Raw genomic sequence first — 13454 nt, 5'->3', positions numbered from 1 at the left:
ATAAAGCAGTTCATGCTTTGTTGAGCCACAATGCACTACAATTTGTACTGGTTTCTAAGTGCCCTATTGGACTGCATAATTGATAGTGTATTGGATACAGGAGGTGTGGTGTGTGAGGTTCAAAGATATGCTTCAAACATGCTGGGCAAACGTCACTGTGCATAAACATGAGGTGCTGTGGGGAGTGCATAACATCAATTATGATGTCAGTAGTCGGGATTAAAAATATTTCTTTCTGCCCTCTCCCTGGCTCCTTTCGCTCTGTCCTTCACTTTTAATCCTAACTGTAGTTTGTTTCATGTATTTAATTGTACTGTTCTTTGTAAAGTGCTTAAATACTACTCTGTGTGACCATACAGTGTATACACCATATTAAAGCTTAAACTAAGTAAGAATTAGGACGCAGCTAGACACACGTTACTATCCAGTTAAACAAGCATTGACAAACAAAAAGGACTACATTTCTTTAAGGGAAAAGTGTTTTATGAAGACTATGAAAAAGTATTGTGAGAGTCTTGTGTTGTAGGACTTTGGTCTAGATTTGCTAAACGTTGCACAGTGGAGGATTGCGTTGATCCTCGCCTTCGGGCAGGAACAGTGTCCATGCCCTTTGACCAGGCAGCTTTGATATGCCAGGCCAAATTTCCTGCAGATCCGTCAAATGGTGACAAAGTTATTAGCAAATCAAAAGTGTTTGGACATCCCCCCCTCCCCGTCACCTAACTAGACTCCCTCAAATTGGATATGAACAACAACTGAAGAGTGCACTGGGTGTGGCTTTCTAATTGCCTGCCAAATTTGCCACATGCAGATTCATGAAACAGGACCAACGGTATTAGCAAATAAATTTTTTACAAAAAACTACAATTGGGACTAAAATTGTATTGCCCTGCCCCCACCCCCTTTAACTTTGCTCACCCATGATGGATTGGCACTAAACTTGACATTCCAATAGGAAAATAATTTTCTACATTTCATCACATCACACAGTGCTAATGTTATTAGCAAATTAACACATTTGTTACTCCTTTTAACAGGGTGCCCTTGATGGATCTGCATGAATTTGAAAATACCAAGCTTATGCTTAACATTCAAAGTATCTGCCAAAGTTCATGTATATTCAGGAAAAGGTGAGAATGTTATTAGCAAATCAACAAATTCCTTTTCAACCATCAAGATGTACAAAAGTGTTTTTTAAATGGTTACACACCAAATGCAATCGTTATGACCTCACAATAGTGATGCATAGTTAACATCGAGAGCAAAATGTAATTTAACTACAAGACATAATTAGACCAATAAATTATACCACATTCCCAGGTGTCTCTCTTGAAGTGGCAATGTGATATGTGATGTCATCTGCAACATGATTTACAACATTTGTAATAGCATCTGCTGTATTTAGTGTGCCAGATATGGTTTGCATTGCTGTTGTGTGAGTTACAGATTGCAGTCCTACCATAACCTGGGAATTTCATTGATTTTTCAGTTTTAATTCATAACTATAACTACACTTAACTGTATTTTTTGTACACAAAAAGGTACTGCATTTTCAAACTTAGGCTATAGCAATACACTTGACAGTTTGTCCATATAGACAATAAGCTTCACAATAGCGTGACAAGCAACAACATCTGGATTTACATCAATTTAGAACATAACCTGCCCACCATTTCCCCACCACCTTACTGTGCTTCTAAGGGTCCCCTCTTGATACATAAATCGATTCTTCGCTTTTGGCAAAACAAACCATTGCAGTCCACCAGCTCGCCATGGTTGGAGGAGAGGAAGAGTGCCAGTGTTTGGCAATGTCCCTTTTGGTGAGTACCGTTCCAATGCCCAAAAGAGTACAATCTCCCCTCAATCCCCAAAAAGTCCTCCACCACACCCAGCAGAGCAATTCTTGGGGAGTACTCCATTGGTTACATGATCACTTTTGAGAGGGCGTCGAACACTGCTCACCGGTATGGCACAATGACAGGCATTCCCACACCATGTTATAGAAGTGTGCCTCTTCGTTTTAACATTGGTCAGAGATCAGCCCACCACAGTCTTAAGGGTGTAAAGTAGGCCATGTGGAGGTAGCTGAGTTGGATGAGCTGGAGACTGGAGAAGATCACTAAGACTCTGGGGGACATACAGGCATCTCCCCAGTCTAAATCGTCCAGTGGTTCCTGTCGTCCCTCTCAGAGTGTCCTCAGGTCCATGAAGGAGTCTGGAGAATTGCCCATGGGACCCAACAGGAGCTGTGCTTCGTGTATGTCAACAAGGAGCATCTAATGAGCGTGCAGAGCATGGGTAACTGTAAAAAATGATGGTAGAACTGAGATTTGTGTAAAGAGTATACAGTTTTAAGATCCTGAAAGAATTTTAGGTGGGAGCCCTACCAAATGTTCCCTATTTTAGAGACCTTGGTGGGTCCCATTTTTTAAAACCCTTAAGTGCAGCATTGGGGTGCAAGCAGTTGCCTTTCCACAAGGGGTTTCATGGGAGATTTTTTTGGTCCCAACTGATCCATTTTGAGAGCTGAACACCAGGACCAGAGGACCACCCTGGTAATGTCTGGAAGAGGCTGAGTGGCCGAGTCTCCATAAAGTATGCCTAGTATGTTGTCTCACCCGATTTGTGCCACCTCTAGGCAAAACAAGGGGTCGCCCCATCTGCTGCTCGGCCAGTCATTCTCTGTAGTTATTATGCCCAGTAATACAGGAGAATATCTGCCATGTCCATCCCCAATCATACAGTGACTGGACACATTTGCTGAAGGGCACTCTAGATGGTCAGTTCAGCCACAGAAAGGAGCACATTTTGGTAAACATTTTTGGATCTATGCTTTGGAAATCTGTAGTGAGAAGTACTTGATGGTGTAGAGCACGATCATTTTACATAGTGCTACTATGCCAAGCACATTCAAGGGGAGCGTGGCCCATGTAGGCAGGGATGAGTTCAGTTTGGTCATTAAGGGGGCTAAAGTTAAGTTCCAAAAGAGGTAAAGTTCCAGAGCTATGTACGTCCCTAAGTATTGAAAACTCAGCCTGTGGACCAGAAGTTGTGTTTGCCAATCCACAGTGCTCATCACCCTATACAGGGACCAAAAGGGATTTGGACCAATTGACCTGGAGGCGAGAGGCCTCCCTGTGAAGCATCACTATCTGAAGCAGATGAAGACCCATGAAGGATGGCTGGGAGTTGAACAGGAAGATATCATCCCCTTAGAGCACTATGTCATTCTCCACCACCAATCCCCAGTCAAACCCCCAGATTTGGCATTGCATCTTACCCACACCACCAAGGGCTCTATGGCCACTGCAAATAGAAGAAGGGATAGAAACATCCTTGTCAGTCGCCCCAGCCAATCGAGAATGACTATGAAAGTGTATCATTGACCCAGACCTGTGCACATGGAGAGAAGAACAGGACTTGGAAATACAACTTTTCAAAATTGATTAACGTTAGGGCAGTAGGGCCATGTAGGTCTGAGAAGCACACCAGAGCCATCTGGACCCTGCTACGGTGTGGCATAAACCCACACTGGTGTGGGTGGAATAGATATGTCACCAAGGGAAGAAGTCTGTTGGCCAGGACTTAGCATAGATATTGAGTTCTGTGTTGATGAGGATATCGGTCTGTAGAACGCAAGTCGATCAGACAGGTGGCTGGACTTGTGTGACATCACAATGGCTGCCACATCTAGTTTGGGGGGGCTGCCTAGTAGAGATTGCCTCCTGACACATGACAGAGCAGGGGGTTTAGGAGTGCTGAGAACCAGCGATAATATTCTATTGGGTATTCGTCAGGGCATGGGGTTTTACCAGCACTGATGTCCTAAAGGACAAGTCGGAGGTAATCTGGGTGCAGGCAGTCACTCAGGTGTAGCTGTGGCAGAGGGAGATGTGCAATTAGATGGGCAGATGCTTCAGACGGAACCACTCACGCACTGCATATAATGAGCAGTAGTACGTTGCAAATGCGCCCGCAATCTACAATGTCTTATCTAGTTTCTCCCCTCGGTCATCCATTATAAATGTGATCATACATGAGGCCGTGTCTCCTCCATCTTTTTGCCCATAATGGTAGGATCTAGCTATGCCCCGTATAGTAGATTTTCTGGCTGCTATTAGAGTACCTTGTGAGGTAACAGAGACTCTATTAATCTCCAAGCAGTGCTTAATCTATTGGGCCAGGAACTTTGTTAATTGAGTATCTGTCAGGTATCAATTGTTAAGGCCCCTAATCAGGGGGATGTCAATCTCTCAGCTTCCTAAGGCGTAGTACAACAGGTCAAGGTGAGAGACCAGGCTAGGTCAACAGCGAATAGTAGCAGCTTTAGTAGCATAGCTTTAGTGCAGCTGACAATGAATAAATGAGTGACTGTAGGAGTTCCATGCTGTTCATGCGAAGCGGAGTCCGAGTTCCACAGACCAGCCCCGCTGCTTCCCACTGTGCCCACTACATGAGCCTTGGGAGTCCTGTAGTATCCATTTCGGCATATATGACATTTCTAAAGCCTCCTCCTACAACAGTGAATCCCCAGGGTAACCCCCAGTATCACCTTTTTGAGTTTCTCTAGTGTAGCCATACTCAGGATGATTGGGACATACACACTAAAGAGGTGAATGGAAAAGCTCTCAAGTGTACCTTTTAGAACAATGTATCTGCCTAAGGGGTTGTGTGTCACCTGGAAGACGACCAAAGGAAAGCTTTTGTGAAGGAGATCGCTAGACCCCTGGAGCCCCATGTGTCTGGAATGGTTCACCTTATTGTACCCATATTAAGCAATTGTTCCTGAGTAAGTGGGTTTCTTGAAGCATCAAGACTTCCAGGGCCTGGGTCTTCACAAAACGCAGCACCACAGTGTGTTTAATCTGGTCATTTAGGCATTTAACATTCTAAGTCAATTATAAACTAATTCATAGGTGCAGGTGTGGCATCAGATGATTAATAAGCGCCCCCTGGAGCTAAGATTGGCAATTTGTTGGGGATATCTGAGGTCTAGCAGTGCAACGCCTCTAGTGGGTGCATGTCTTGACGTACATAACTGTGTGAAAAACATAACTAGTAATCCAACCAACAACGAGCCCAAATCAGCCAACCTAAACAATTCCCTCTTCCCAACTTCCCCCACCCCACACTTCCACCCAGAAACATCTGCAACCCCAACAAAACTTGGTGTAAGTCCAACTAGAGTCTCCTGATGTGATCTATTCATGGCAGCATAGCAGAGGATATAGTGTAGCTGACTGGAAGATATTAGTAGATCATTAAGAATTGTTAGACAAGACTCTGTGTCGGTAGAGGCTTGTGTCAAAAAGGAGAGGGGACAAACACTCCCTCAAAGATGAGCCAAAGGTCTGTCTGTGTGCTAGCTCGGGCGGGAGGAGGAGGCTGCTACCCTCAGAGTTCGAGGACGCTTGTGTCTTAGATGTTGTTCGCCATTGTCTACAAGATTTCCTTCAGCTCCTTCGGTCAACTGACTCTTATCAATTGGCCGTGGAGGGGAGGATCTGGTTGCTCCAGAGATGTTGCTGCTTCATTGCCCAATCCCAAGCAGCTTCCCGGGTGTAAAAAAAAAAGTTGATTTGGAAGTGTAAATCACTTAGACTCTCGTTGCGTAGAGAAGCATATATTGGAGTTTGAGCTCCCTGATCTTCTGTTTGACCTTGTCATAGGATTTCCGGAGTAGTTGTACTTGACGAGTGTAGTACATAAAGATCATTATGCATTGTGATTGAACTAGGAGTTTGCCTTTTGGCAAGCAGCCTGCATAATCCTTTGCAGTTGAGGATCTTAGTTATTAAAGGAGACGAAGGCCCATGGGGTCTCTGCACTACAGACCTGTGTTCCAGTTTGATGATGAAGCATGAGGAGGGGCAGTCTGCCGGTAGCCAAGAGTTGATCCATTTTTCAAGAAAAGTTTCCTGGGCCAAGCCCTCCACTCAGGGGCGTAGCTTTGGGGGGTGGTGGTGTTTGGAGTGTAACACCCACCCAAACAATTGTATTCTGCCGGAAATAGTTGGGAACAGGTGCTTTAATTCGGGTATGGTGAAGTATTCGTCAGATTTCACTTGGAATTTTTACATACACATACAGACAAAAATATACATACTCTCATTTTCTTGTCTCTGCTTTAAAGGCCTTAAAATGACTATTTAAAAAAATGTTGCGTTACATGTACCCCTTACAATCTGCATTTCTCTCACTGCCTACTGCTCCTTAAGGCCCCCTCGCGCCCTGATCCTCATATAATGTATTTTAACCAGCATGACTGTTGGGAAATGGGAAGTAGTGTTACTGACCAAGCTACACCCCTGCCTCCACTCCTTTGGGGAAATCCAAGACTGTAGCACTGGGCCCTATTTTCAGCATCTTCCGGGGTTTTTGAGATTCTCACAAGGCAGGGCACTGTTGTTGTAAGCTCCTTTTTTCGTGCCCTGAAGCTCCAAGATGTGGCCCACTGCCTCAGTGACCTGATTGACGATATTCCAAAGGACTTGATGCAGCAGGGAGACCTGAACCCACACCTCTTTGATTTTAGATTTTACACCTTGTGAGAGGCTTTAATGGCCTGTACAGTGGCCCCAGTATCTGCTACCCTGGGTGCCTGCTATAACCCACAGTGCTGCGATGGTGAACAGAAGCTGGTTCGTGGCAGCATGAGCAGCTGGGGGTCCAGACTCAAAGGAGCGAAGAACAGGGGTGTCATTGGCTGCCTGGTATTGAGGGACTGAGTACCCAGCTCTTGGGCCCTGCACAAGTTTATTCTATTAGGGGGGTGCTGTGTTCATAGAGCCGTCCCATGGGTTGGAATGTTCTCCTTGCAGTGGAGGACACAGGACGAAGGGGGCTCTGCCTCTTCAGTAGGACTAGGGTTTATGAGTCGAAGCGCAGGTAGGCCCACCTCCCATCCACCAAAACTGTACTTTTTGGAGCATTCTAAGGTGTTACAATAGAACGAACCATAACTATATATATGTATATAAAACCTAGTAGCAGTCGCCTCTAGGTAGTTCTAGTTAGGACCTAGTTTCTATGGAAAAAACGTTTTCTGTTTTGCTAATGACTTTGGTACCGTTTGATGAATCTTCACAAAATGTTCAAGAAAATACAACGCTCGCTTCAGAGTCTGTCTTGAAAGTTTCGGGATGATCCATTGAGGGAGGGCTGAGAAAAGGGGGGTCCCAAAACGCTTTTTCCCAATGTATTTTTCCATAGGGATTTTGAACAGGAATAGCGCCTGAACCACTGGACGGAATTACAATAAATTTGGCAGAAAGGTAGCTCTTGGTCTAGAAAGCGACTTTTTGTTATTAGGTGTAAATCCGTTCAGTAGTTTTTGAGAAATTAAAGAAAAAACAAATGTGCATATATAGGGATGCTAATGCTCCGCAAACCTTCCTGATCTTGTGCTGAGATCTGATTGGCTGCCAACACTTCAACAGGGAAGTGTTGGCAGCCATGTTAGGACTCAGCATCAACCGAGTCCAAGAAATAAGATTTTAAAAAGCGAAAAGGGGCCCCTATAGCTTAGCTCTGGTGCTTTTTATAATTATGGACGGGAAACGCGGCAGAGCTGTGGATGTTTTTTTTTTAAAGCACAAGCCCCTGAACTTATTTCTGTGAAACCCCCAGATGGGCCAGGGGCATATAAATTTTGAATGCGGGGGGGTACCTTGGCTCCCCACAGCCCCGGGGGAGGCCACCTCCCTGGGACTTCAAAGTAAAAGAATGCGGGGGCAACCTGTTCCCCCCAACACAGCCCCAGGGACCACCACCTCCCCGGGGCTACAATAAGAATGAAGTGGGCCAGTTGTGGACTACCTAGGACCAAATCCTACCCAGGGCTAGATTATGTTGGAGGAGGGGTGGAACAGCCCTTGGGACCGCCACCCCCCAGGGCCGGTTCTTGCTATGTCCTGAGCTGTTTGCTCTGACTTAAGCTCCTGCCAAGTCAGAGTAAACACGTCATTTTCTGCAAGTGAGAGCTGTCAAACAGCTCTCACTTGCAGAAAGTGAAGTTTTCATCTGTATCCCTGCACACAAATACGTGTACAGGGAAACAGATGAAAACATTGCTCCAGAAAGCAGGGAGCTGCTAGTTAAAGCAGCTCCTTGCTTGTGGGAGCAATATCGGTTCCTGCAAGACACAGGGAACCAGCAAGGACCACAGCCCCACCCCCCCGGAGTCCTGTCTCTCTCTCTCTCTCTCTCTCTTCCATCCCATAATGAATGGTAGGGGCGCGAGCTATAGTTACCTTGGGGAAGGAGTTATAGTTATTTGAGATTACTAACTATAACAGGTAAATTTCTATGGTTTGGTACATTCAAAATGTGAGCCTACCTATAGCGTCCCTGTAACCTTTGGTTTTTTTAAGTGGGGAAAAAAAAATTATATATATATATATATATATATTCACTTAAAAAACCAAAAGGTTACAGGGAAGTTATAGTTAGGTTCTGAATTTACTCGTACAAAACCATAGAAATTCAGCAGTTATAGTTAAGAGTTCTTTCAAGTAACTAAAACTCACGTCCCAAGGTAACTATAACTTGCGCCCTCGCCATGCACAGTTGTCTTATCAATAACTTTATTGCAAATGTTGCAGTGAGAATATGAAAGATGGCAGAGAATATATCAATGATATAACATGTGGAGGAATTAGCTGTGCATGGCGAACTTAACTATAACGTCCCTGCAACCTTTGTTTTTTTCAATGAATTTCTATGGTTTTTTTAACGTATAGTAATTCTCATTACTATACATTAATCCAACCACCTGCTTTGACAGCAGCTCTGTGCTTGCTGAAGCATTTATCTCTGTCCCCTGCCTGGAGGTTGCGGCCTTGAGCCTCCTGCATATTTTAAAAGAAAGCCTTGGGGAGGTGGCGGTCCCCAGGGCAGTGACGGGGAGGGGCTGTGCCCAACGCATATTTTAATTGAAAGCCCTGGGGAGGTGGCGGTCCCTAAGGAAGCGGAGGGGGCCAGGGTCCCCGCATAGTCATAAAGGAAAGCCCAGGGGAGGTGGCGGTCCCCAGGGCAGCGGGCGTGGGCCCCCAGCATATAACAAAATGAAAGCTCCGTGAAGGTGGTGGTCCCCGGAGCTGTGGGAGGTGGCAGAAGACCCTCCCCACACTACATTTTTTATGTCCCCGGGACCTGGACCACCCAGGGGCCTATGGAAAGTCTGCGCTTATTCTTTCTTATTTTTTTGCCGCGAAATCACAAATATCGTGAACTCACAGCAAAACAAAACATTTTAAAATGTTTTTTTTATCTGAGGGGTCCCTCTGGGGTCAGAGTGTGCTACCTTATAATGAGTGTAAGCTTCCACTAGACAAAAGTATGCTCTCTCCCAGAAAGAACATTAACCCTCTGCGCTAACTTATAATGAGTCCAAACTTCCACTACACATAGTGGATATAAGCTGGAAACCAGCTCTTGTCGTAGTATTCTCAGAGTTTTCCAGCTCCCTAGTTCCATATATGAGTTGCTCATTTAGTTTATGTTTCAGCTTTGCATTCTGGGAGTTGTTGTGATACAAGCTGCAAATACAAAGCAGAAACCTGACTAGATGAACTACCCACGTTTGAGTCTGTGAAACTTGAGCTGTATGAGTGTATTTATAAAACTAACCTTGAGGAAAGCTTACAGTTGATTATGCTGTACAATGGTCAATATAACTAATATTTCAGTTCAAGACTGACTGAGGATCCTTAATATCATGTGAGGTGGCTCTCTTCAAGCCTGTGAAAAATCATGGGCATTTTGTTTGACTCCCCAGATTGCAGTAAAGGGACAGTGATCCAGCAAGCATGCATTCTTGGAGTACAATTATTTATTCATTTCCCCGCGGCAATGTCACCTGTACCAACTGCCAAGTAAATTTGTTTTGCACCTGGGAGTAGTTTGTGTTTTAAGGGTCTTGTTTAAAAACAAAATTTCAGTAGGCCTACTAGCCCTTTAGTTATATGCAGGGCCACTGGAATTATGTGGCGGAAAGGACCAAAATATGTGGCAGGGTTGACCAATTAATGTGGCAATAAAACTCCAGTTATGCATTTACAATGCCATTAGCTCAAACTCAAGTAAATGCGAGACCGATTGCATTGCAAATGCTTATTTTTCTTTTCTCAGTGTCCATTCAGACAAATTTAGCTGTTGCTGCATGCAGTGTTGTGGCAGATAGTGGCTGTTAGCATGCCATTTATTTTCCAAAGATTGTTAATGTTAGCCCATTAGCAGTGAGATGCCTCCAAATGTGTTTGAAAGGGTATCTATGACCTCTCATCCACTGGGCTGTTTAAAGTTTCATTGACAAGAAAAAAGGCAGGTCAGGAACTAAATTTTATTTTTCGCTTCATATGTCTGCAAAATAGCTCTCTGATATAATTTCAGCCATTACTAGATTTTCCATCAACAGTATGCTGCATTGTGGGGAATGTGGCTTTGCTTTTTACAGTGCCATAATGGGCTCAAAACTCTAACATTCAAAATTCTAAAATTGCCAGAAGGTGTTATACATGACATGGAGCCTCTATGTCAGCTATGTCGAAAAGTACTTTTGTATGCTCTCTGTGGACATATACATACAGGAACAGCCACAAGATAAGGTCCTTTTTCAGGATATTAGGTCTTGGTATCTCACATCAAATATTGTGAAACTGTCTGTTTCAAAGGGTATGTTATACAAGTGAATTCAATAGGTTTGTTGTCATACGATTTGGGTGGATGCAACACCAGTGAACGACCACTCCTTCATAGAGGAGGTACACCTTGGGCAAAAACAGTGGAAGGTTTCCTCCTTCAGAGGATAGATACAATCAGGGCAACAGCAGCACAAGCTTTCCCTATCACATGACACATACAAATAATGCAGCAGCATTGTTAGAGTTGCCTCCTCAGAAAACATGTATAGCATGACAATTACAACGCAAGCTTCCCTCTCTCACAGAAGGCAGCAAGTGCAATATTTAATTCACAGTTGAACAAATCCAACGGGGCTTGAATAAGATTTCGTCACTTAGAGCATATACACTTACAGAATGAGTGACGTATAGGTTACAGATCTCTGGAGCAGAAGCCTAACTCACAGACAGGAATGTAAACATTGATTAGTGACAGAAGTAGGTGAGCCAAAAAATTAAGAGGGACAGCAGAGCCAAGGGTCTGGCTTCGCTCGCTGAGCCCACGTAGGAGCCGAGCCCTGAAAATGTTTGCTATGTAAATAAAACAACAAACATCAACTAAAATATGATAGTCGCTTCAAAAAATTTAAAAAGTGTAGCTGATTAACGTGGAAGCACTGATATTAATAGGTCAGATTATAGAACGGTACTGATAAGTGCTTATTAAAAGTTATAATTTTTAAACATGAACTTGGAACCATTTTTGCCAGGTCTCTAAACTGGTGACAGCACTATTAGTATACAAAGAAGCAAGATAGTTGTTATGAGAACCCCGTACGAGGCCCAGTTTATCATACAGCAAATTGATATTCTATTAAGTCAAACACAATAGGTTTTTGTACAGCTGGTATTCTGAACTCACATTTGACTGTGCTTTCATGTGTGACTGATTATGAAGAAAAAGTAAGTCAGGCGAGGAAGGTGGCAAATGCCAAGAGGTGCTTGCACATCTGCAAAGAGTATATCAACTGTAAGATCAGAGCAAAGTCACATGTTTGAACAATATGGTGTTGGGTGCCGGGCTAGCCAAGACACCTGCCACCACAGGTGTCGGAGGGCCACGCACTAAGGAGTGGGTGGCTACCTATATGTTGCAAGAAGAGTGGCCAGGGCACACCAGTGTCATAGATCCTGAAAGTGTTCAAGAATTAAATTTAAAGTTTGTTCTTGGAAGATGATGTGTAGGAGTTTATTATAGATGCAGGTAGGAAGTAGAAGTCTCAATCAAACAGATTGCTTTGTTCAAAAATGACCATGTGTCCGGAGCAGCCAGACGGTGATCAATGTTCAGAGTTGCAATAGTGTGTTCAAATGTAACAATAAGTCCATACAGCAAAACAGCCAACACGTGTTTCTTCTTCAAGACTTTGTCAAGGCTTAAGATGTAAACAACGTATATCTAAACGCGCAAGCTGCATGTATCAAACTGCTGATAGTCATGAATCTTTGGGCAAAGTCCAAAAGTACTGGCAAGGATTGGCCTTGATAAGCCTTGAATTAGAGTAGCAAAAATGCCTGTGCCAGTCGCGTCCGGGTTTTGGCAGAGTGTTCAGATCATACAGATTAAGTGGGTAAATCACAATTTATCCAGGTATTCTGGTATCACTTTGTACAAATCAACCACTACATGGGTATCTATTTATCTCTGCTTTTCATGGTAATGCTTTGGTATTAAGGTTCCCTTACCTTGGACCTGGTTTCCCAGTCGAAAGTCGGCAGCTCTGTCTAACCACATCCTGGATTGGCAGGCAGAAGCCAGGTGAAAGCTCGGCTCGTTATGGGCTCGAGGTTCCAATACGACCTCGGGCTGAGCCAGACTTCTCGTAAGAGCCTTGATCGAGCTTTCAGTGGCTCACTCACCTTTAATGATTGAGTGAACTATGTGCTATGCTCTTGACATGCGCACAGGTGCCAGCCTCTACAAAAGATTTTGAACGTGCGCGCACTAAGAGCTGTGCAATCAAAGCCTCGGTGCTGCACCTGACCAAAACAAAGCGGCCACTTTCCGACAAAGCGCCCATTACAAATTACATATCGACCAGAGTTACTCTCTGAAATATCTGTGCAACTCGTGACAACGTTCACTTAAACCGTAGGCTGAATTTGAGCGTGCTGAACTTCGAGAGGAAGGATTTAGGAAAGGCGGAGCTTCTGAAAAACGGGGCTTGAGTTCATTAGGGGAGCCAACATTTACCTGCCAGGGTGCCGTTGGAGTGAAATCAGGCCCAGGGCTTTCTGACCTTCTGTTCTTGTTTTTGAACTTGCCTGTACCTGCTTACTTTTTTTGGGTGGTGACTGTATCTTCCCTCTTGAGCGCGACTTTGCGTGGCTGTTATTGCTGTTGCCTCCGTAGTACAGCAGTGCAGACTAACTCTCACCTTCAGGTAGTCCTCGGTGCATACGATGCCGGCTTTGCCTGCTTTGACGCCCTTCAGTGGCACCGATATATAAACCAGGGAATCCGTCTGTTCCCACGAGTGATCCTTCACAGCCAAAGGCATCTTGACACACTAGGCGCAGTTTACAGGCTGTTGCTAAGCACGCTTTCTTCTGTTACTAACGAGAGCCCTCCCCCTTTTCCGGTTTACTCCTGTTGTACTTCCGGGCGAGCCGCAACCGACATATTAATCGGACTTCTTAAACAAGCATTTGTAATGCATTGGGTCAAGTTGTCATCTTTTGACAACAGCAACCACGAGTAAAAACAAAAGAAAACACGAGAAGAAACTGAGAAAAGACGGCTTGGCAGAATAAAGTTAGCTTTAAAAAATG

The 13454-nt window shown here is 44.3% G+C and overlaps 1 protein-coding gene across 1 annotated transcript in view; it reads right to left on the bottom strand.

The window, feature by feature from the left end:
• DNAAF4 (dynein axonemal assembly factor 4) overlaps positions 1–13240 on the bottom strand; it is a 165754-nt gene extending 152514 nt beyond the window's left edge. Inside the window, exon 1 of the mRNA XM_069222427.1 lies at positions 13061–13240. Coding sequence (XP_069078528.1) covers positions 13061–13183 — 123 coding nt within the window. The 5' untranslated portion in view covers positions 13184–13240. The remainder of the gene's footprint in view (positions 1–13060) is intronic.
• Positions 13241–13454: the final 214 nt, after the last annotated feature.

This window comes from Pleurodeles waltl, chromosome 3_1, assembly GCF_031143425.1.
Source record: "Pleurodeles waltl isolate 20211129_DDA chromosome 3_1, aPleWal1.hap1.20221129, whole genome shotgun sequence".
In the NCBI taxonomy this organism is placed as follows: domain Eukaryota; kingdom Metazoa; phylum Chordata; class Amphibia; order Caudata; family Salamandridae; genus Pleurodeles; species Pleurodeles waltl.
The sequence above is the reverse complement of the archived record's forward strand: the minus strand, read 5'-3'. Positions and strand labels throughout refer to the sequence as shown.